The sequence below is a fragment of the Talpa europaea genome, assembly GCF_964194135.1.
Source record: "Talpa europaea genome assembly, chromosome: 2".
NCBI lineage: Eukaryota > Metazoa > Chordata > Mammalia > Eulipotyphla > Talpidae > Talpa > Talpa europaea.
This window is the reverse complement of record NC_140068.1, coordinates 332,865-355,235: the sequence shown is the minus strand read 5'-3', so window position 1 is coordinate 355,235 and position 22,371 is coordinate 332,865. Positions and strand designations below refer to the sequence as shown.

Genomic DNA, 22,371 nt, shown 5'->3' with positions numbered 1-22,371 from the left:
CACCAGCGGGCTGCCTGGGCCCAGCAGCCGGGGCCGGGGTGGGGAGGGGGACAGCACAGGGCCGGGGCGGGCGGGAGCCGGGCCAGCGGGAGTGGTGGGGCCGCCCTGGCCTGTCCTCCTCTCGTCCCCGAAGGCCACGGGCGAGGGAGGGGCCGCAGCGGGCGCTCACCTGCCACAGGGGCGTGGCGGGACGGCGCCCTGGCAGAGGGGCGGCACGGCCAGCGATGCCCCAAGGGGCTGGCACCCCACGCCGTCTGCATCTCTAGCCCGAGGGCCGAGGAGGAACGTTCCAGAAGCACCGAGTCCTCGCCATGCTGAGCCGCGGCCGACCGGGCAGGGGTGCGTGTGGAGGGGCTTCTGAGGCGGCGGCCGCCAGAGCGTCCACGGGAAAGGACAGGCCCGGGCTCCCCGCAGCGCTGACGGCCGAGCAGCCCGGGCGGGGCCGTGGTCACTCGGCGGTGAAGAGCTGCAGCATCCCGTCCAGGGTGGCGGTGACCAGCTGCGGGACAGAGAGGCCCCTGCGCCCCGGCCCCGCCAAGGGGAGGGCGCCCGGCCCTGACCCTCCCCCGCGGCCGGGCGCCCTCAGAGCCGTCCTCACGGGCCGGCCCTCCTCCCCGGCCGCGGACCCCGACCCACCGGCCCTGGCACCCCCAGCCCGGCCCGGCCACGCGTCATCCTGGACGCCACTGGGGACCCAGTGACAGCGAGCGACCCGGGTCCCCGGAGGCGAGGACGGGCCGGAACCTCAGACACACGGGGTCAGGCCCAAGCCCGGCAGCGTGGGGGGCCCTGGGGAAGCTGCCAGCCCCCCCACCAGTCTCCACAGACACCACACACCCCACACACCCCACACACACCACACACACCACACCACACACACACCCCACACCACACCACACACACCACACACCACACACACCCCACACACCACACACACCACACACCACACACACACCACACACCACACACACACAGCACACCACACACCACACACACCACACACCACACACACCCCACACACCCCACACACCCCACACACCCCACACACACCACACCCCACACATACCACACACCACACACCCCACACACACACCACACCACACACACACCACACCCCACACACACCCCACACACACCACACCACACACACCACACACCCCACACACCACACACACCACACCCCACACACACCACACCACACACACACCACACCCCACACCACACACACCACACACACCACACCCCACACACCACACACACCCCACACACCCCACACACCCCACACACACCACACCACACACACACCCCACACACACCGCACACCACACACACCACACACACCCCACACACCCCACACACCACACACACCACGTCAGACACGCTGCCGGGAGGACACAGGCCGGGGAGAAGCACGTGTTTCCCAAGCGGAAGCTCCGCCTGCTGCTGCCACAGAATCCCAGAACGTCTCCCGCGGAGGACAGTGGCCGTGCGGGGCCTGACGCGTCCTGGGCACGAGGGGTCAGCGCGGCCTCGGCTGGACCGTCCCGGGGCAGGCGGCGTCTCCGCGGGTGTCCTGCCCGAGCGCAGGCGCCGCGGCCTCTGCGCGGGGCCCCCCGGGGGGCCTTCGTCCCTGGGCCCTGGCCCTGCCCCGCGGGCCCGGTCTGCACGGGAGGCGGTGAGCGCGCGCCTCGCGGGCTGCGAGCCTCTCCCGGCCGGCACAGAAGCACCTCTGGCCCAGCAGGCCGTCCAGGCGCCCACGCACCCGCTGCCCGGCCCCCGCGGCCCCCGCTCCTCACTGGCGAGCTCGCGGGAGAGCGGACGGCGCAGGGAGGAGACGCAGAGGTGCGGGCGCCCCAGACGCGCTGCTGCCTCAGCCTCCCCCGCGGCCCGGAGCCGCTCCCCACGCGCCCGCCGCCAGCGCCGCTGTCCCTGCGCCGGGGCCCGGCAGAGCCAGGAACCAGGTCCGCGGGGCTGCACGAGCAGGCCGGGCGCGCAGGGGACTCGGCCCCGCGGGGAGCAAGCCTGGCCCCCGAGCCGGGCTGGGGCGGCGGCAGCAGCAGCAGCAGCAGCAGCAGCAGCAGGCGCGCGGCGGGGGCTGGGGGAAGGCGGCGGGAGGGCCCGGGACGGCGCGCGGGGCTGGCGAGACAAGACACGGCTGCCCGGACCACCCGCCCGCGCCCGGCCCGCACGCGCACCCGGGACCCTGCGGGGGCTCTGACAGCGCTGACCCCGCGTCCCGCCCGCCCTCCCCGCAGCCACTGCAGCGCGGGCCTGGGCCCGCGGGAGCCACAGGCGCCAGGAGGACGCGGACGGCGCGGGGCCGCGGCGCCACCTGCCGGCCAAGGGAACCATCAGCGGTTCAAGTCCCGGCTGCCGCCGAGGAGAAGCCCAGGCCCTCGGGACTCGGGACTCGCGGGCGCAGAACGGGGGACGCAGCCCACGCGCGCCGAGGCGGGGCCTCCGGAGAAGATGAGCTCTCGGGAAGAGGAAGGCTCCAGGACTCGCCCTCACAGACCTGGCCGGCGAGCCTCCCGGTCAGACAGAAAATCCAGAAGGCCCGCGTGGAAGACGCCGGGAGGTGGAAGGACTCAGAGGAGCGAGGCACAGCCACGCACAAAGGCTCATCAAAGGGCGGCGCCAGAGCTCGGGGCAACGAAGAAACGCACTCGGAAACAAGAGGAGCCAGAGGGAGAAACAGAAGCTTTAAATAATCACCCAGACGAGGGGCGCAGAGAGCGGTCGAGAAAGCCACGAACAAGACCGGCCTCCCGAGGAACACCCAGCGAGCGGCCTCGAGGAAAACCGCCCACCGCCTGGCGCGAGCGTTTCAAAGCCCGAACCCAATGCCCACGGCTCCAAGCGCCGCTCGCGCTGCGAAGACAGACAGGCTGACGGCAAGGGGAGGAAACCGGCGCTCAGAGTCAAGGAAAATCCTGAACGCGGGAAGCAGCAGGTGGATAAACAGACGTCCCTCGGGACGGACAGCGGGAGGCAAAGGCCCCGGGAAGGGCTGCGTGCACCTGACACAGCCACAGCGGGCATCGCGGCGTCCACACGTCAGACCCAGGGTCCTGCGGGGAGACGCCGACGGCAACACAATAATGGGGGCACCAGCACCCCGTCGGCCGCGACGGACAGGCCAGCAGACAGACGGGAAGGAGGCGGCGAGCTGCAGCGACGCGGCGTCCACCGCAGGCAGCAGAACACACGGCCCGCCCAGGAGGTCACAGAACGTTCTCAAGAACAAACACGTTGGGGACAAGACAAGTCTCAGTGAATTCATGAAAAATGACATCACGCGAGGCGTCTCTTTGACGCCAGAAATCAGCCGGAAGAAAAGGGTTTTCCCCGCAAATGTACGGAAAACACCCGACGCGCACCTGAACCACCGTGAGTCCGGAGGGAGGTGAAGGAGGCTGGACAATGAGCGGAAGCAGAGACTGGGTTGTCGGACTCTGGGGCGCAGCGGGAAGAGGGGCTCAGAGGCAGCTGAGAGCAGCACCCGCCACACGCCCGGGAAAGAAGTGACCAGCGAGCAAAAGTCCCAGGCGGCCCCAAAGGGAACCAGAAGGAGGGGAAGCAGCTGAGAGTCAGCCCAAGCGGAGGAGTAATTATGAGAGAAGAAATAAAATTTAAAAATCAATAAACCAGTATTTTAAAAACAAGAACAGAATACACAAGCCTGAAGCCAGGCTCTCGACGAGGAGGGAAAACAAAATGAGACGTGAAGGAGAAGCTGCAGCAGCACCGCACGGACGCGCAGGGGCCAGCACTGCGGGCCACGGACTGGACAGTCGGAAGAAATGGGCAGACTCGGACACGGACAGCACCCACGGCAGGCGGAGGACAGAAACCCGACCAGATGGATTCTGAGAAAGGACCTGAAGCCGCGAGAGCCCCCCGAGGGACGGCGGGGTCCCCGGGGCTGGGAAAGCAGAGCGCACCTGGCGAGGTGCCGCCGAGCGCACCCGGTGAGGCCGACACCACCCTCGTCCCGAGACCACCGGGGGCGTCACGGTGAAAAACATCTCCCGCCGGAGGAAGAAAATCAAATTTGCCCAAAATGGAGTAAAAACCCGAATGTAAGACACAAAAGGCAGATGAAACGCGAAGGGGTGGCCAGGACGGCGCTCGGCCGCGCGGCCCGGACAACAAGGGGTACAGAGAAGCTAAGGGGACGGCGGCGCCGCCCGAGACCACAGTGCACCCCGCTTCCACGGCCAGACACGGCAGAGAACCCGCGGCTGACGGACGCCCTGATGGCACAGCGGGCGCTCCCCGGGCTCAAGGGGCGGCTCGTGCTGTCTGGACCGCGTGGGCCTGGGGTCCCTGCCGCGGTAACAGGCGAGACAGGGCGCCTCGGGCGGCAAGGAGATCAAGCTACTTGCTGTGGGGCGACCTGCACACGGAGCCCAGGACTGCACGCGGAGGACCGCCAGCTGGTGGCCCGCTCGGCCAGGCCGGAGGGCGCGGCAGCTGCCACCTGGCACCAGCAGGGGCTTGCAATCAGGAAGGCCATTCGAGAGACCGGCCCCCCAAAGAGCAAAGCACCCAGGAGTCAGTCCACGAAAGATGCGCGTGGCTCGAGCCGTGGAACCCACGGAGCACCCCGGCGGAGGCCGAGCGAGAGCCCAGCGCCGGGCAGAAGTCAGGGAGACGCCCCAGGGGAAGACGTCTGCGGGGAGGCGTCCGTCCTGGTGGGACGGGACGCTGGGCCTGGCCCCGGCGGCAGCAACGCCACACCTAACGCCACGCGCGTGCACGGCCCACGGAGGCATTTTAAGTAAAATGCGCATCCCCGGGCGCCGGCGAGGCGAGGGGCAGCATTGGCAAACGCGGATGACGCTGGGGACACTCCCGGGGACTCGCCTACGTCTCGTGACAGAAGCGGGTCTCAGGACCACCCTGCAGAAGCCACACGCGGCGGCGGGACCGACACGGGGAGGGGCTGCCGCTGAAGGGAAAGCGAGGAGCCCCAACAAATGCCCGATTCAGGGCGTTAATAAACGATCCACCACCAGCACCCCAGGCACCGAGACCCGGCTCCCTCCGGCTCAGCCCGGCCCGGCGGGAGTCCCAGGCCAGGGCCGCACGCAGGCCAGGCCCGGCCGCACCCAACCCCGCGCACGGGCTCCGCTTTTGTCGGAAAAAAGCTGGCATTTACCAACAACGGGAAAAGTGAGGATTCTGACTCCGCGATCACACTTCTGGAAATAAGCCCGGGACAGTGAGGGCGCAGGGAGCGGCTCACAGGGGTCCCCGGGAGGGCAGGTGGCAGCTGCTGCCCACCGCGGACGGCCCGCCACGCCCGCTCCCTCCCTGGCTCCAAGCCCGCGCCCACTCTGCACCTCCAGGGTGGACTCCGGCCCCGCCCCCCGGTGGGTGCTCCTGCCCCCCTGCTCTGTGGGGCCCGCGGACCTGGATCTGTTCCTGCCCCCCCAATAGACCTAACTTGGGGGGCGGCTCCCCGGCGGCCACCCCACAGCTGCCCTTGGCCCAGCCGGTCGCCTCTGAGAGCTGGAGCTCCAGGGTTTCCTCCGCGGGCGTGTCCACTGATGTGACCCCGTGTCGGGTGGACGGAGGAAACGCGTCCTTTTTGCCGCCGATTAAGGAAACCAGGAATCCTGAGCAGTGACCTGCCCCTGACCGGCGGAGCTGAGCACAGGGCTGGCCGCTGGGGCCCAGGGCTCGGGCACATTAAGTGGACTCAGCACAACCGGGGGCACTGGACACAGAGGCCAGAGCTGGGGGGACCACACGCCCCGGAGACGGACAGGTGGGTCTCGAAGGACAAGGCCGGCTGGAGGCCAGCAGGGGAATGGCCGCCCCGCCCAGTCAGTCGCCGGCTCCTCCCTCCCGAAGGCCCTCGGACACACCCGGGAGTGCGGCTGCTACGGGGTCCCCACAGCTCCCTGCTCCCGAGGCCTCGCTGAGCAGCTCCATGTCTCAAGGGGACGTCCAGGCTGAAACAGGACCCCGGGAGATCCCCAGTGGCCCTCGGCCTCGGACACAGGAGGAGAGGCTGTAAATTGGATCACGACCCCCAGCCGAGATGCGCGCGCAAGAGGCTGGAAGGGTCTCTAGTCACCACAGGCCTGAAGGACACAGATGGAGAAAGTGGCCGACGCGGGCCCCCGGTGAAGGCAGCGGTCACACTGGGCGCCCCCGGGAGGCCGCCAGGGCTGACCAGGGAGCTCAGGGAAAGGGGCGCCGCCCCTCCAGGCCGCGTCCACCAGGCGGCAGGTGAGGACAGGGAGGGGTGCAGGCTGCGCCCCAACCTGCTGGAGAGGCGTGGGCAGTGCGCCGGGCATCCCTGAAGCCAGAACAGGCCCCCAAACAGTCACGTTTCTACCCCCCAAGGTTCGACCCAGGTGGCCGCAGACGGGGCTGGTGGACGAACCCCGGAAAATCTCATCCAGCGAGTCTGATGGGCGTTGCATGGTGGGGGCGGGGCCCGGGCACCCCAGGAGGGCCATACCTGGGGGGCCGAGGGGCTGAAGGCCACGTCCATGACAGTGTCCGTGTGTCCCGCCAGCCTGTGAGCAAAGGTGCTGCACCCCACTTCATACACGTACGCCTGGAAGACAGAGGGGGCGGGTGTGCGTCCCCAGGGCCTGGCCCCGGAGCCCCGGCAGGCGGGCTCGGCCGTTGGTCGGGGGAGGCGGTAGGAGCCGCGGCTGCTCAGGGCTCGCCGGGGCGCGGCGCCGTGGAGGCCGCAGGCAGACGGCAGGGGTGGGCAGCAGGCGCGGCGGCCGGAGGCCTGCGAGGCCAGCGCGGAACAGGAGGGGCCCGAGGGGGCTCGGGCCAGGGCCCAGGGGAGAGGGCTCTGCCCGCGCACCCCAAGGTGCGCGGCGGCCCCGAGGCCGGACCCTTGTCCGGCTGCCCGAAGGGGCTTCCCGGCCGGAAAGGGCCGCGCTGGGCACGGCGACAGCCTCGAGTGGGCTGGGCCGGGGCCGCCCCTCCGCTGCCACGGGGGCTCGCGCTCCGGAGAGCCTGGGGGCACCGCTCGGCCGCCGCCCACGCCGCGAGGCTCTCGCTGCCCGTCGCCAGGGGCCCTGCGGCAGGCCCGCGGGCGGGCGCGTCTTCAGGGATCAGGACCGGGGAACGAACGGGTCAGAGACACCGAGAACGCGCGCGCGATTCGCCCCGAGCTCCAGGCAAAGCGGGCGTCGTCTCCTCCGGAGGATGCTGGTCTCCGGGGGGCGGGGGCGGGGGAGGGCCCGAGGGTGGACACGGGGGCGGTGCGGGCCGCGGGTGGACGCGCCGGGCCTGAGGAAGGGGCGCGGCTGTCAGAGGAGGAGCCCGAGAGCGGCCAGAGAGCGCCCGGGGGAAGGACGTCCCGGGGCCGAGCCCTGTGGCCCGTGGCCCGAGCTGTGGGGTGACCCCCAGGACGCCGAGGTTCTCTTCAGGCTGCCGAGCCCACGGGAGCCTGCCCGGCGGAGCCCGCCTGCAGGTCGGCCGTCCCCGCGGCAAGACGCAGCAGGAGGACGGGGGGCGCCCGAGGAGGCCCGGGCGGCTGCCGAGACCAGCGCCGGTCCCAGGGCGCGGGGCTGCGCGCCTCGGGCTCCCCAGCCACAGCGGGGGGCAGGCCGCGCACCCCACACTGTTCAAAGGGGACCGCGAGGACGAAGCCACGTGAAACTGAGGCGTCAAGACACGGCGGGGACGGCCAGGCCGCGGCCCAGGAAGGCCGAGGCGGCCCCACCCCGCAGCCCCTCGTGGCGGGGGTCCCAGGGCCGGGGCGCCTCCCCGTGGCCACCTGGGGCGCCAACACCTCCCGGCGCAGGAGGTCACCCGAGGAAGCGGCGGGAGGAGACCCGCGCTGCCCGCCTGACCACGCCAGGGTCTCGCGTCCCCTCCTGCAGGGCAGTAGCAGGGGGGCCCAGCGACCGCCCGGGGGGGACCCCATCCTCCTCACCCCTCCGCCGCGAGCAGTCACCTCCCGGCCCCTGGGCGGGCGTCTCCTGGACTCACACCCTCGGGAGGGGGGCGCAGGGTCCGGCTGCGGGAGCCCCTGTCTCCTCACCAGGCAGAAAAGCAACAGCAGCGGGTACCCGGGGGCGCGCAGCGGGCGGTGGCACGGCCTGACCCTCTCCATCCCGAAGCCGCTGCGAGGGCTGTCAGCTGCCCGCGTGGAGCCTGTGCCCCCCGAGTCTGTGCCCCCCACCGAGTCTGTGCCCCCGAGTCTGTGCCCCCGAGTCTGTGACCCCCGAGTCTGTGCCCCCCGAGTCTATGGCCGCACCTTGCCCTGAGCCGGCACAGAGTCCCTGTCTGCCCAGGCCCCCAGGCGCCCCGTCCTGGGCTGGCATCTGCTTCCCGCAGACACACCACGACGCGGCCACGGGCCGGGCTCCAGCTCGGAGCCACCTCAGCAGGCTGGGCTGGGTGGGAGCAAGGGGGAGCCGCCCGCCAAGTACGGGGCTCAGCGACGCACGCGGGGGTCTCCTTGAGTCCCCAGAAGTTCCTTCGCGTCTGTTCCAGGGACCCCCGGCCGACAGAGACTGGGCCACGACCCCACCGGGGCCAGGCCCCCCCATTCCCTCCCCCGCCCCGCGCCCCCCTCTCTGCCCGGGGTCCCCGGATGCGGGAGGTAGGGGACGAGAGGGCGACGCCCCAGGCCTGGGGAAGGAGTCGGGGGCCACGCGGCCTCGGGAGGACACGGGGCGGGACACGCGGGTGGGACACGGGGCGGGACACGCGGGCGGGACACGGGGAGGACACGGGGCGGACACGGGGCAGGACACGGGGCGGACACGCGGGCGGGACACGGGGCGGGACACGGGGCAGACATGGGACGCGCCCGGCCGGCAGGTGCCTGGGGCCGAGGAGGACCCGGCCTGCAGCCGCGCGGCCCAGCCCGGGGAGGCGAGCGCGGGAGGTGGCCCTGCCCCTCGCGGCTTCCTCAGCGACAGCGAGGGCCGGGCCGGCCCGTCCTCCCGCGGCCCCGAGGCACCGCCGGACACGCCCGGCCCAAGGCCCTGACCGCGAGGGAGGCTGCGCCTCAGCCTGGACCCGGCTCAGAGAGCGCTCGGCCGCCGCCCGGCCTGCGAGACCTGGCGGGTCCGACCAGGCCCGGCCCACACCTGACCCCGCGCGCCCGCGCGCCCCGCCCCGCGTGTCCACCCCCCCCGCACCCGCGTGTCCCCCCTGCACCCGCGTGTCCCCCCGCACCCGCGTGTCCCCCACGCACCCGCGTGTCCCCACGCACACGCGTGTCCCCCCCGCACACGCGTGTCCACCCACACCCGCGTGTCCCCCCGCACCCACGTGTCCCCCCCGCACCCGCGTGACCCTCCCCGCACCCACGTGTCCCCCCGCACCCACGTGTCACCCCCGCACCCGCGTGTCCCCCCCCGCACCCACGTGTCCCCCCTACCCCCCCCGCACCAGCGTGTCCCCCCACCCCCCCCGCACCCGCGTGTCCCCCCTGCACCCGCGTGTCCCCCCGCACCCGCGTGTCCCCCCCGCACCCGCGTGTCCCACCCGGACCCGTGTGTCCCCCCGCACCCGCATGTCCCCCCGCACCCGCGTGTCCCCCCGCACCCGCGTGTCCCCCCTACCCCCCCGCACCCGCGTGTCCCCCCGCACCCGCGTGTCCCCTCCGCACCCGCGTGTCCCCCCGCACCCGCGTGTCCCCCCCGCACCCGCGTGTCCCCCCCGCACCCGCGTGTCCCCCCCGCACCCGCGTGTCCCCCCCGCACCCGCGTGTCCCCCCCCGCACCCACGTGTCCCCCCTACCCCCCCGCACCCGCGTGTCCCCCCGCACCCGCGTGTCCCCCCCGCACCCGCGTGTCCCCCCCGCACCCGCGTGTCCCCCCGCACCCGCGTGTCCCCCCTACCCCCCCGCACCCGCGTGTCCCCCCCGCACCCGCGTGTCCCCCCCGCACCCGCGTGTCCCCCCTACCCCCCCGCACCCGCGTGTCCCCCCCGCACCCGCGTGTCCCCCTACCCCCCCGCACCCGCGTGTCCCCCCGCACCCGCGTGTCCCCCCTACCCCCCCCGCACCCGCGTGTCCCCCCCGCACCCGCGTGTCCCCCCGCACCCGCGTGTCCCCCCTACCCCCCCGCACCCGCGTGTCCCCCCCGGACCCGCGTGTCCCTCCCCGCACCCACGTGTCCCCCCTACCCCCCCCGCACCCGCGTGTCCCCCCCGCACCCGCGTGTCCCCCCGCACCCGCGTGTCCCCCCTACCCCCCCCCCGCACCCGCGTGTCCCCCCCGCACCCGCGTGTCCCCCCGCACCCGCGTGTCCCCCCTACCCCCCCCGCACCCGCGTGTCCCCCCCGCACCCGCGTGTCCCCCCGCACCCGCGTGTCCCCCCTACCCCCCCCCCCCGCACCCGCGTGTCCCCCCCGCACCCGCGTGTCCCCCCGCACCCGCGTGTCCCCCCTACCCCCCCGGACCCGCGTGTCCCCCCCCGCACCCACGTGTCCCCCCTACCCCCCCCGCACCCGCGTGTCCCCCCCGCACCCACGTGTCCCCCCCCACCCGCGTGTCCCCCCCCAGCACCCGCGTGTCCCCCCCGCACCCGCGTGTCCCCCCTACCCCCCCGCACCCGCGTGTCCCCCCTACCCCCCCCCGCACCCGCGTGACCCCCCCGCACCCGCGTGTCCCCCCCGCACCCACGTGTCCGTCCTCCGCGCCGCAGGCCACGTAGCGTCCGCAGGGGCTGAAGGCGAGTCCGCACGGGCGGCCGCGGCTCGGGGGGGCCTCGAAGCGGCGCTCGCACCTGCGCACACGCGCCGGAGGGAGGACGCGGCCCACGCGGGGGCCGGCCCGGCCCGCGGCCCGGTTCCGAGAAAGGGGCAGCGCGTCCAGGACGCCCGCCCGGCTCGGCGCAGGCCCGGGGCGGGGCCCAGGGGCGGACCCGGCGGGGCGGGCGGGGCGGGTGGGCGGGGCCGGGGCGGACCCGGAGGGGCGGGCCGGGGGCGGGGCCGGGGGCGGGGCCGGGGTGGGCGGGCCCGGGGGGGCGGACCCGGTGGGGAGGGTGGGGCGGGGCTGGGGTGGGTGGGCGGGCCCTGGAGTGGTGGGAAGGGCCAAGGGGGCGGATCCGGCGGGTGGGCGGGGCGGGGCCTGGAGGGGCGGGGCCAGGAGGGTGGGGCGGGGCCAAGGGGGCGGACCCGGCGGGGCCTGGGGGCGGGGCCAGGAGGGTGGGGCGGTGCTGGGGCGGGGCCAGGAGGGCGGGCCAGGGGCGGGCCCCGCCCTCCTGTCACCCCGCGGGCCCCGCCTGTGGGGCCGGGGTGCATCTCAGGCCACGCCCGGTCCACCCGGGCCTCCTTGCAGAGCTGCGGGTCCCCACTGGGGCCCCTGGCCAGTCCACCTGGGGTGCCGCGTCCCCTCGTGGGGGGCAGCACCTGTCACCCCCGGGCGGACCCTCACCTGCCCCCCCCCCCCCCGGCCCGGCCCCCAGCCCCAGCCCCCCCCCCCCAACCCCTGACCCCGGGACACGCGCGGTGTCCTCGCTTGGCCCCGCGGGCGCCGGCGGCGGGGGGCCTACCTCAGGGTCCTCAGGTCCCACAGCCGCACCGCGTCCCCCACGGCGGCCGTGGCGAAGAGGTTGTAGGCCTGGGCCTGCTGGCTGGTGAAGGCCGAGCCCTGGGGGCGGCGGGGCGGGACGTGCTGGCTCTCGGGGAGGCTTCGCGCCGCAGACAGGCCCAGCTCCCGCGGGGCGAGCCCCGGCAGAGGCTGCCGCCCCCCGCCCCGATGCCCCCCAGTCCGCCGACAACAGGCCCAGGAAGTCACCAGCGGCGCAGGCGCGACACCAGCCCTCGCGCGACACGGGGCGTCTGCGGTCGCCGTCCAGACTCGGCCCCCCAGGGTGGCCGACGCAAGGTCACCCTGGACTGGGCGGCCAGCGGGCGGGCTCGCTGGCCCGGCCTCCCCGGCAGACACTCACCCGGTTCTGACAGATCTGGTGCACCGGCCGCGAGTGGGCCTCGGCGATGACCGCGGCGCTGCGGCCCGCGGCCAGGTCCACCACCTCCAGGGTCCTGTTCCTGCCGGCGGTCAGCACCACGTCTGGGGCTCGTTAGGGAGAGGACAGCGTTCCCTGTCCACACCGCAGCGGGAGACGCCCCGCCCCGCCCCAGCCCACAGGCGGCGCAGATTTGGGGGAGGCCAGGAGCTCCTCCTGCAGGTGAGTAAGGCTCGAGGCGGGGAATGCCCAGGTCAGGGGCGGGGGCCGAGCCTGGAAGACCGGGGGCGCGGCGGGCGGGCAGCGGGGAGAGGACAGCCCACGAGCTGCGGCCTAAGGAGGCTCAGCCTGGGGAGCGCCGGCAGACCCCACCCCAGAACAGGCTGGCACCTCCCAGCTCCTCGTGTCAGCTCTTCGGGCACTTCTCCTACGAGCCCTTCGGTGGTCACGAGAGCTTTGACTAAAGCACAAGTTTACGGAGGCGCCTCCTGGCCCTGAAAGATTCGCTCCCGGGAAGAGGAGCCCAAGGCCTTCCGGCTGGGAGGGAGCGTCGGCGCGAGGCTGGGGTCCGGCCTGCTCCGCCCACCGCGCAGGGCGCCCGACCGCGGTGACCAGCGGGGCCGCTCTGGGGCCCGAGGGGCGCGCGAGGAAGGATACGGGAGTAGAAGTCGTTGACGGCCGCCAGGCTGGTGATCTCGGCCGACAGCGGGAGCCGGAACACGCGCCGGCAGCGGCTCCTCTGCTTGTGCCTGAGGACACAACAGGCCTGGCGTCTGGCCCGCGGCCAGTGTGGCCAGTGTTGAAGGACCGGATGCCAGAAGTGTCCACACCACGAGGAGACCCCATCTGATGGCCAGAGCGGCTCACCGGACCCCCTCAGAGATGCCAGCTCCCCCCGCAGAAAGTAGGGCCACATGTCCCCGACGACCCTCGGGTCAGGGGGCGACGCCCACCGGTGGCCACAGCCCCAGCCTCAGCTCGCAGCAGCCCAGAGAGAGGAGCCGCGCTCGGCCTGCCGGCCACGTACCGCCTCAGCTCGCCCTTGCCGGGCTCCACGCGGTGCTGGAGGAGCTGGAGCTCGGGGCCGGAGGACAGCAGGATGAAGGCGTCCATGTAGTAGAACTGGGCAGCCCCCGGGGGCGCGGGGAACAAGCCTTCACCCTGGGGCCGCCAGAGAGACACGGTCGGCCTCGCCCATGCCCAGGGCGTGTGTCCACTCGGGGTGTGGACACGCTGTGCGCCAGCCAGAGAGCGGCCCCCCACGTCCGCCACCCCTCCCGTCTCTCGGACAGTGCGGATCTGACCCGGATGCAAACTCTGAGTCCTGGTTGTTGGAAAACTTAAAAATGAAAGAAAACCAAAGGCTGCGAGGAGCACCCACGGGGGCGCGGGGGTGGATCAAACTCCCAGTGCGGAGGCTCCCCCGGGACGCCCGCTCTGACCTCGCCCCGCACAGGCCCCGGCGGGGGCTCGGCCCTGACCTCCCCGGCCCAGCCCCGGCCCCAACCGCCCCCGGCCCTGACTGCCCCCAAGACCACCTGGCCCTCCGCGGGCACAGCGGGGCCGTGGACACGCGGCCTTACCAGGACCAAGGCGAGCTCCGTCCTGCGCGCCGACCACAGCCGCAGCGTCCTGTCGCGGGAGGTGGACAGCAGCCACCTGCCGTCGTGGCTCCAGCTCAGGCCGCTCACGGCCCCATCGTGACCTGGGGACGGCGGGGGCGTGGGGGTGTCCCGGGCGGGCTCTGCGCGGGGCCCGGGCCTCATCTAGGGAAGGCGCCCCCCCTCGCAGGTCGGCGTGGCGTGGAGCCCGGGGCGCGCACGTGGAGACCCGCGTCCCCTCAGCACGAAGGAGAGGCAGGAAAACCCAGCGACGTCCCCGCACGGACTCCGGTGGTTCCTGTGCGCGACGGACAAGCTCTCCGAGTACTGGCAGCTTTAGACACGGCCCCGCGGGGGTTTGCAGGCTGCGCCTCAGTGGGCTGTGACGGGGACACTGGGGGCTCGGGGACGCTGGGGGGCCTCTGGCGCGGGGACACGTGGACGCCGGGGGTGGTCACTGACCAGCCCTCCCAGCGACGAGCAGTCGCTCTGGGCCCTGGGGCTCGGGCTGGGCCTGGAACGCAGGCTGACCCCTGGAACTCAGGGGTGAGCCCTGAGGAGGCCCATGAGGGGCCGGGACAGCGGGGCGCGGGGCTGTGCCTGCCGAGGCGGGTGAGGGACTCGCCCACGTGCCTGTCCAGCGGCCAGTGCCTCTGGGGACGGGAGCCCGCTCGGCCCTCACACTGAGCTGGGCCGGGGCGCAGGGCCCGGAGACCCGCACTGAGGCCTGGCGTGGGGGGCAGGGGAGCCAGTGTGGGGCGCTCAGAACACTGGACCCCCAGGAAGCCAGGCAGGGCCCCCTTCTCAGGCCCCACGGGGGAGGCCTCCAGGCGCCTGGGTGGGGCTCTGCCGCCCTCTGGTGTCCACACGGCCAAGGACACGTGCGCAGCGGCACAGGCCGAGCCAGCAAGGAGCCCCACTTCACTGCCGGCTCCCAGGTGGGGGGCCCAGTGCTGGGAGGGTGAGGGTGAGCTGTGTGCCCAGTGGGCGAGGCCGACGGAGCTCCCCACACAGAAGCAGCGCCGGCTTCAGGGCGAGGCCGGGAGCGGGCGCTGCGGGGGGCCGGGCCCGGCTCCGCTACTAGGAGTCACCCAGGACAGACACCACGGCCCCTGCAGAAAGCCGGGGTCACCCTCCAGCCGGGTGGACCCCCCTCCCGTGCGCCCCCTCCGGCTCACACAAGCACAAAGCAGGTGAAGGACGCCGGTGTGTCCTGCGTTTGTCGTTAAATACCTACTGAGCCGAAGCCTGCGGCCGGCAGCCCGGGGTCCCCTGCAGTGGGGGGCCTGGGGTCTCGGGGCACTGGCCCCGGACACGGCCCCCTCCAGCCCTGGCCTCCGTGTGCAGGCGCCGCTCCCCAGAGCCCGGCCCTCAGCGCTGCCCGTGCCCGCTGCCCCCACCCGCCTACCCTGGTCCCACCCGCCGGCCTGGGGAGCCGAACAGCCGGCCACGACCGCCGGGACGCCCTCGCCCATGAGCCCCGGACACGGCTCCTACCGGAACACGCGGCGGGCGTCCCCGTGAGGTCGGCCCTGAAGACCAGGGCCAGGTGGCTCGCCAGGCCGCAGGCCAGCCGCTGGCCGTCTCCTGCGTGGACAGAGCGGCTCTCACAAAACCAGCAGGTGAAACACACAACTCGAACCTAACAGGACACCTGCCTGGGGTGAGAATCTGCTCCCCGCCCGCCGGCCCCCAGGGCCCAGAGCCCCGGCTGCACCCACGGGGCCTGGGGCCAGGAGCTGCCACCGGGGGCCCAGCCCTGGGTGTCCTCCCCGGCAGGCGGCCCACGGGGCATGGAGCCAGGCCCGCCGGCACCGCCGCGCTCGGCGCACGAGCCCCCGCAGCTTGGCAGGCTCGCTGGGAAGCCCTCGCTGCCTGCAGGTCGGCGCCCCCTATCCCCATGCCCCTGCGGGCCCTCCCCCGACCCCCGCCAACCCCCCACCCCCGCCAGCCCCCCGCACCGGCAGGCCCCCACCCCCTCCCCCGTGCCCTCCCCTGCGCCCCTGCACCCAGCAGGCAGGTGTGGGGGCCAAACAGGTCGCTATGGGGCCGGCCCAGACGGACCACTCTGACCCTGAACAGGACAGCAGAGCCAGGCCCGTGCTGTGTCCAAGGCGGTGCCCACGACCAGCCCTGGTGCTGACCGGCCCAAACCACTGCCTGCCAGGGAGCCTTGAAGACGGGCTCCAGCCGGAGCCCCGACTCCTCCCTGGGCAGCCCCCGGGGTTCTTCTCAGCAGGGGGTTCGGCAGAACCCGGGGCTCTCGGCCCCACCCCGATCTCCCCACAACACGGATTTCCCCAAATTCTTCAAGACCTCGTTTGGCTACAGTTACACGAACAGCGGGATTTGGCAGGGATGGCCCCGGGACCCACAGAACACCTGGTGGAGTGGGGGCCGCGGGGCCGGGAAGCCTCCCCAGACGGCGCTCGGGGCCGCAGAGGGGCCTGCGGATGGGCCGGACACCCTGCCGTGCACGCGGGGACCCAGGAGGACGGCACCAGGCCCAGGACCCGGGTCCCCTCGCTTGCTGCCAGGCCTGCGCTGGAGACGGCCACTCGCCTGGCGGGTGACCCTCTGGACACCCTAGCCACGGCCACAGGGGCCGGCCGCCCCGGACCAGACCCCCGCGGGGCACATGACCTCAGGTGCCTGTGCCTTCGGGTCCAGCTACGGGACAGCCAAGAAGCGGACCCGGCGGGGCCGGCAGTACCTGAGTACTGGACGCAGCACACGGCTGCGCGGCTGCTTGCGGCGGGGCGCTGCTGGCGGAGCCTGGCGGGCAGGCCGCTGTCCGGAGGCCAGTCTGGGCTTCGAGGAAGACCAGAGAGAGTGAACGCGGAGGCTGCTGAATGAGGCGGGGGCGAGACGGCAGGCGTAGGGGGGTCTCGCCTCCTGCGCCCACCGGGCACTCCCTGAGCCAAGGACCACCACACACCACACACCACACACCGAGGGCCGGCGCGGCCGGGACGTCACCCAGCGGCAAACGTGCTCGTTCCCGCGACCCGATGGCCGTGCTCGCCGCCCGAGGGAGCCGCTGCCCGCCCCGCCCCTCGGGCCGCACACCGTGAGCCTCGATGGGGAGACGACCGCCCCGCAGGCTCCCGGACAGCACCGGGAAGCTGGGCCGGGCGGCGTGTGGGCCCCACCTCCGCGCAGATGCAGGGCGGCGCCCCCAACACCCAGGCTGAGCGAGCCCCACGCAGGCGGCCCCATGGCTGTGCTGAGAGTGTGGGCTGAACCAGAGCGGCTGAGCAACGTGCACCCCTGGGCACGCACCTGTGCACAACTGCCCACACACCTGCGCGCACCTGCAGGCCCGGCGACCCACCTCACATCCAGACGCGCAGTGCTCCGCGGGCGACTGCCCCTGGGCCTGGGGGGCCCCGCGCCTCCGCTCCTGGGGTTGGTCCTGGGCGTGAACAGCGCTGCCCTGCGGGCCCCAGGAGGAGGCCAGGCCATGCAGGTGGGACGCGGGCTCCAGAAGGACCAGCTCTCGGGCCCCGCCCCCCATTCACCAGCCCCCGTCCTGACCCTCTGCTCCACCCAGTACCGCCCTGAAGGGCCCTCGGGGCTGAGCTGCACGGCCGCCCCCACGGCCCTCAACCCAGGGCCCTTCCCGAGGTCAGCAGAGCCAAGGCCGAGCAGAGGGCCCTGCTGCTCCCGCCCCCGCCCCGCTGCTGCCCCCACCAGCCAGTACTCACGGGGGGGCCGCCGCATACCCCGAGGAGCGGACCCGGCTGTGGAAGACCAGCGGCTGGTCCTGCACACCCCTCCGGACGGCTGCGAAAAGCGGTGACAGAAGGTAATGGACGGGGCGGGGCCCCTTGGCCGAAGCACAGAAAAACCCACTGGAGAACGTGGGCCCCATGCCAGGGCCGCCTGCCGCTGGGGCTGCCCCCGGTGCCCGGCCTCGCTGCAGGGACCCAGCCCCTCCCACCAGCGAACCTACAGGACAGTGTGGCTGAGGCTCAGAGGACGGACGCTGCTTAGACTAAGCCACGGGAGGGAGCCCTGGGGGGCGGCGGGCGGGCCGGGGGGCGGCCTCGCCGGCGCGGGAGCGCACAGGGCAAAGCGCCAGATGCCTGAGCGCGGCTGAGAATCCTTTCTCAAAGGCAGCAGGCCCCGAGCTCTGCCGGAGGCGGAGGCCGGCCCGGCCCTCAGTGACCTGCGGCCGGCGGCGCCGCGGACATTCCATGAGGAGCAGCTGCAGCGCGCGCGCCAGGAGCCGCCGGAGCCGCCCGCGTTCTCAGATGCTGGGGAACGACGCGCCACGCGAGCAAAGCCGCGGCCCACCCCAGAGAGGCGTGGGGCCCCGTGAGCGGGCAGGGCCAGTGGGGCTGACCGGGCCTCCGTGGCCGTCCCTGCGGCCTTGAAGGTGTGGACGCCAGGGGCGCCGGCCCGACGGCGGACCCCGAGGTGGCGCGGGCACGCCTGGGCCTGCGGGCGGCTGGACGGGCAGCGACGGGAGGACGAGCGGGCAGAAGAGGCGGGATGTGGGGTCACGCGGGGTCACGCGGGGTAGCGCCCAGGGGAAGAACAAAGACACCCTTGCCTGCCCCCCCCCCCCCGCTCACCCCTGTGCCCACCCCAAGCGCATCAAAGCCTGGAAAACCCAGCGAGGCTCCGGGACCCCCTTATCCACCTGCCCGAACAGCTAGCGACCCCGCCACGGCCCGCTGCCCACACTGGACGGGCAGCAGCGGCCTCGGCGGGAGGGCCAGAGCCCCCAGTCCCCGGGGCCAGGCGCCCAGCACACTTGGACCCACCTGGGGGCTGCCGGCCGGCCGGCTGGGGCCTCCGCCCCCGGGCTGTTCCGGAATACAGCGGGGAGGTGGCGGGCACAGCCGAGCTGGAACAGACGCAGAGACGGCCGTGAGGGCCGGGGCCCACCGCAGACGCCGTCCCGCGGGTCCCTGCCCCAAGGAGGGGAGCCGGCAGCGGGGGGAGGCGGCGGGAGCGGGAGGCGGCCTGGGGCGGCGCGAGGCGCGGAGCCGGCAGGAGCAGCCGCTTGGGCCTCTGGGCCCTGGGCCTGCGCGGGGGACGAGGGGCCCGGAAGGGACACGCGGCAGAGACGGACGCGGCGAGAGCCCGAGGGGAGGCTGGCAAGGGCGGCCTTGGCCGGGCCTGGGGTTGGATTCCGCGCCGTCCCCCGGGCCCGCCCGCCCTGCCCCGTCGGGGGTCCCCAGCAGGGGCCTCAGGCCGGGCGGCTGTGGGGCCCGGCCGCAGGGGACGGGCGACTCTGGGGGTCGTGGACACTCCCCCGACCCCGCTCTCTCTCGCCTCCTCCGGCGTCCCCGCTGCCGACGCAGCCCCAGAGCCGCCTGTCCCCGGCGGGCGCAGGGCCCCGAGGGCGGCAGGTTTGGGGGCCGGGTCCCCTCCCACCCCGACACCTCAGAGTTTATTCCACCGCGGGCAAGGGTGGGGTGCGCAGGCCGCGCCGGCCCACGACGGACCACCCCACACCCGACCACGCCCGGCTCGGGGCAGCCGCGCCTTCCTGCGCCGGGGCCGGCGACTCCTTCCCCAAGTCTGACTCTACTTCTTGGCTCAGCAGCACCCCGAGGCCCCAGCCCTGCGCCCGCCCCGGAGGCCGTACCTCGCCAGCACACACAGCGGCCCCGGCGCGCCGGCTCTCGGGTGGGCCCCCGCAGCCGCCAGGCGGACCTCGAGCAGGCGCACGTCGGGCCCCAGCAGGCCACTGAGCAGGCAGAGGGCCTGGGGGGGGAAGGGTGGGCGGACAGGCAGCGGGGCGGGGCGGGGGGGGCGTAGGTGGGGGCAAAGCGGGGCGGGTGGGGGCGGAGCGGGGGGAGGGCAGCCGCTCGCCCACCACCCTCCACCCCAGCCCCCCGCCGCTGTCCTCCCGCCGCGGCCGCGGGACTACCTCGCCAGGCCTGCCCTCGCCGGTCACGGCGCACGATCCGGCGACTGGGATGCCGAGGCCCCTGGAGTCTGCGTTTTCGGCAGAGGCCAGCGCCAGGGTCAGGGCACTCACGGGGGCGCCCGCCACATGCCCAGGCGCCCACCACATGCCCACTGTCGCCCGCCTGGCCCTCATGGGGGAGGCGCAGGCTTCCACCCCGGCCAGCGGGGACCAGCCGGCCAGCAAGGGGCAGGGGAGGGGTGGCGGAGGGCAGCAGCTGAGAAAGGTCCACCCAGCTTCCCAGGTCAGCGGGGGGGGGTGGCGGGAGCCCCTCCTTCCTGGCAGGGGTGGCCAGCACCTCCAGCCTTGGGAGGACAGAAGCAGGAGCAGGAAACCAGGCCTGGCGAGGGTGTCCGGGCAGGGCGCGCCCGAGCGCCCCACACGCCGTGGGTAGAGGACGCGGCGGGCGCCGGCCGTCCCAGCAGCACAGGGGACCCGAGCGTGCGGGACCAGAGGCAGACAGGCCGGGAGGCCAGCGGCCCTGGGAAGCCCCCCGGGGTCAGGCAGCTGGGACAGTGTCCTGGGGCCCAGCGGCTCCTGGCCAGGGGTGTCCGCCCTCAAACTGACCCCCCCACACACACACAGCGGCCCCCCGGCTGGCAGCGAAGGCGCCGGCCGCAAACCCTCACCCGTGTAAGGGAGGACCGCCTCCAGCTCGAAGTTCGCCAGGTTGAGCAGGAACACGGCCGTGGCGCTGCCGACCCACGCGCAGCTGGCGCTCCAGGAAGGGCTGCGTGGGGGGGAGCCGCTGGCCGCGCCCCAAGACAGGCACAGGGGCCCGTGCGCTGGGACGGCGGCCTCCCGCCTGCCCGACGCCCGCGGGGTCCCTCCCTCCCCCCCACGTGGCCGCGTGGCCCCTCTGGCCCTCGGGTCGCCAAGAGCTGCCCAGGCTGGGGGAGCGGGGATTGAGATGATCTTGTTTCCTTGATTAACAGATGTGAGGGCAACTGGCCCCCCTCGCCCTGCGCAGCTGGTGTCAAACACAGCAGGGACCCAGAGCATCTGAGTCGTCCTGGGAAAAGAACCTGCCGGGAGACTGGGCGCCGCGCGGTGGGCTCACCTGGCCGCAGCACACCTGGGCGGCCCACCTGGAGGGTGGGGGCACTGCACCTGTGGGGGCCACCTGGGGGGAGTAAGGGGGTGCTGCACCTGGTGGGAAGCACACCTGTGGGGGCCCACCTGGGGGTGCACCTGGGGGCTTACCTGGGTGGAGGTGGCATGAAGGGTGCCAGGCTCAGCACCGGATACGTGGCCTCCACGCGCCCCCCCCTTCTCCAGCGGGGCTGCAGAGGGACAGCGACCCCCGGCCAGGGAACAGAATCGTCCATAGTCTGAGAAGCAACGTTGAAATGATCCGCCCAGTCCGGTGACAACCATGGAGGGCGGATGCTGGGGGACCCTGTGTCACCAGGAGAACTCCGGGACCGTCCGGGTCAGGCTTCGCTGCGCCCCTGCCAGCGCCTCAGGATGAGGGGGCCACGGCCAAAGGGTCTCGCTGTCTCCCGGGAGGGTCCACTCCAGCGCCAGGGGCGAGGACTCCCGGGGGCCCGGGGGAAAACCAGGCCCTGGAAGGGCGGCTCCTGACCCGCCTGACGAGCAGGAGCTTGAGCCGCCCTTAGGAAAACCAACCAGCTGAAGGCAAAGCTCCCAGCCGGGGGCGGGCCGGAGCCGGCTGCCTGGCCTGCAGGAGGGTCCCGGCAGGGGAGGGCAAGCTGCCAGGGCCCAGTCTGGGAGGGCCTCTGGGGAGGGGCGGCCGGGGGCCGGGGCTGTGATGGGTCGAGGCCTGCCTGCTCAGCACCCCAAGCCCCGCCGCTGACCACCCCAAGGCCAAGCCGCGGGGAGCACGGGTGCGCCCCCACCCCCCCAAGCCCCACCGCGCCGGCCGCCCACCCCACCTCACCTCGGGGGTGGCCCCGGGCAGCCGCGGGGGCGGGGTCGCCGGGCCAGCAGGGCCTGGCCTGGCCAGCGCGCTCCTGGCGAGGAACCGCGCGCGCTCCGTGGGCAGGTCCACGCGCGCCACGCGGCGGTAGCGCCTTCCCTCCGCCAGGCTGAAGACCCAGAGCTGGGCAGAGCGCGCCGGCAGGCCTCAGGGGGGGCCGGGAGGAGGCCGCAGGGAGGCCCACCCCCCCGCAGGCCGGAGGGACGCGCTCACCTGGCCCTCGGTGCTGCCCACGACCAGCTGCTCGGACCCCGCGTCGGCCAGGGCGCTCAGCAGGGGGTGTGCTGCGGGGGCGCGTCCAGCCTCAGCCCCGCCCTGGGGGTGCCGCCGCAGAGCCGTGGGGGCGAGACTTGGGGGCCCTGACCCCGCTCCCCGCCGGGACCCAGCTGTGCTCGGGGCGACCCGGGCCCAGAGGGGCAGCCGCGGGCCGCCTCCTGCTCGGAACCGCAACTTCACGGGCCGCGCTGCCCAGCTGGGGCGCTGAGCCCAGCCTCGAGGAGCCGACAGCGGAAGATGGGGGGCGTAGGGGGCCTTGGGGGCACAGCATCGGCCACGGCCCATTGTGCGCTTACCCGGGCCGGCGCCTGCCCCCCAGCGCCCGCGGAGGCCCAGCCGGCCCGGAGCAGCCTCCCCGGACCGCTCCGCCTTGGGCTCGGGCCCAGGGCGGCCTCACCGGGCGGCCTGGGCCCGGGCACTCCCCTTCCCGTCACCAACACCGCCCGTTGGGGGGACCCTGTGGGGCAGCCCCCCTTAGCGCCGCCCACTCCGCAGGCCTGAGCCGCCCCTGACCCGGCGCGCCGGGGCAGCAGAGCCGAGCTTCGTGACGCCCACTCACCCGTGAGCACCGGGGAGCTGTACAGCAGCGCCCCCGCGCCGAGGTCCCACACCTGCGGGCGACAGCGGCCTCAGAGGAGGGGCCCGGCCCGGCCTGGCAGCGGGAGCCCCTGGGGAGCCCTAGGGGGGCCAGTGCTGCTCGCCGCCGACAGCCACAGG

The 22,371-nt window shown here is 74.0% G+C and overlaps 1 protein-coding gene across 1 annotated transcript in view; it reads right to left on the bottom strand.

Moving 5' to 3' along the window:
* Nucleotides 1-448: 448 nt before the first annotated feature.
* WDR27 (WD repeat domain 27) overlaps nt 449-22,371 on the bottom strand; it is a gene marked incomplete at both ends in the record, with an annotated part of 29,018 nt that continues 7,095 nt past the window's right edge. The window contains 20 exons of the mRNA XM_084228783.1: nt 449-499; nt 6,479-6,577; nt 10,625-10,727; nt 11,496-11,593; nt 11,895-12,016; nt 12,570-12,661; nt 12,940-13,073; nt 13,496-13,617; nt 15,011-15,100; nt 16,227-16,361; nt 16,466-16,638; nt 17,221-17,299; nt 18,286-18,368; nt 19,116-19,234; nt 19,401-19,468; nt 20,069-20,169; nt 20,643-20,722; nt 21,340-21,501; nt 21,592-21,662; nt 22,214-22,265. Of these exons, the coding sequence (XP_084084909.1) occupies nt 449-499; nt 6,479-6,577; nt 10,625-10,727; nt 11,496-11,593; nt 11,895-12,016; nt 12,570-12,661; nt 12,940-13,073; nt 13,496-13,617; nt 15,011-15,100; nt 16,227-16,361; nt 16,466-16,638; nt 17,221-17,299; nt 18,286-18,368; nt 19,116-19,234; nt 19,401-19,468; nt 20,069-20,169; nt 20,643-20,722; nt 21,340-21,501; nt 21,592-21,662; nt 22,214-22,265 (2,034 nt within the window). The remainder of the gene's footprint in view (nt 500-6,478; nt 6,578-10,624; nt 10,728-11,495; nt 11,594-11,894; nt 12,017-12,569; nt 12,662-12,939; nt 13,074-13,495; nt 13,618-15,010; nt 15,101-16,226; nt 16,362-16,465; nt 16,639-17,220; nt 17,300-18,285; nt 18,369-19,115; nt 19,235-19,400; nt 19,469-20,068; nt 20,170-20,642; nt 20,723-21,339; nt 21,502-21,591; nt 21,663-22,213; nt 22,266-22,371) is intronic.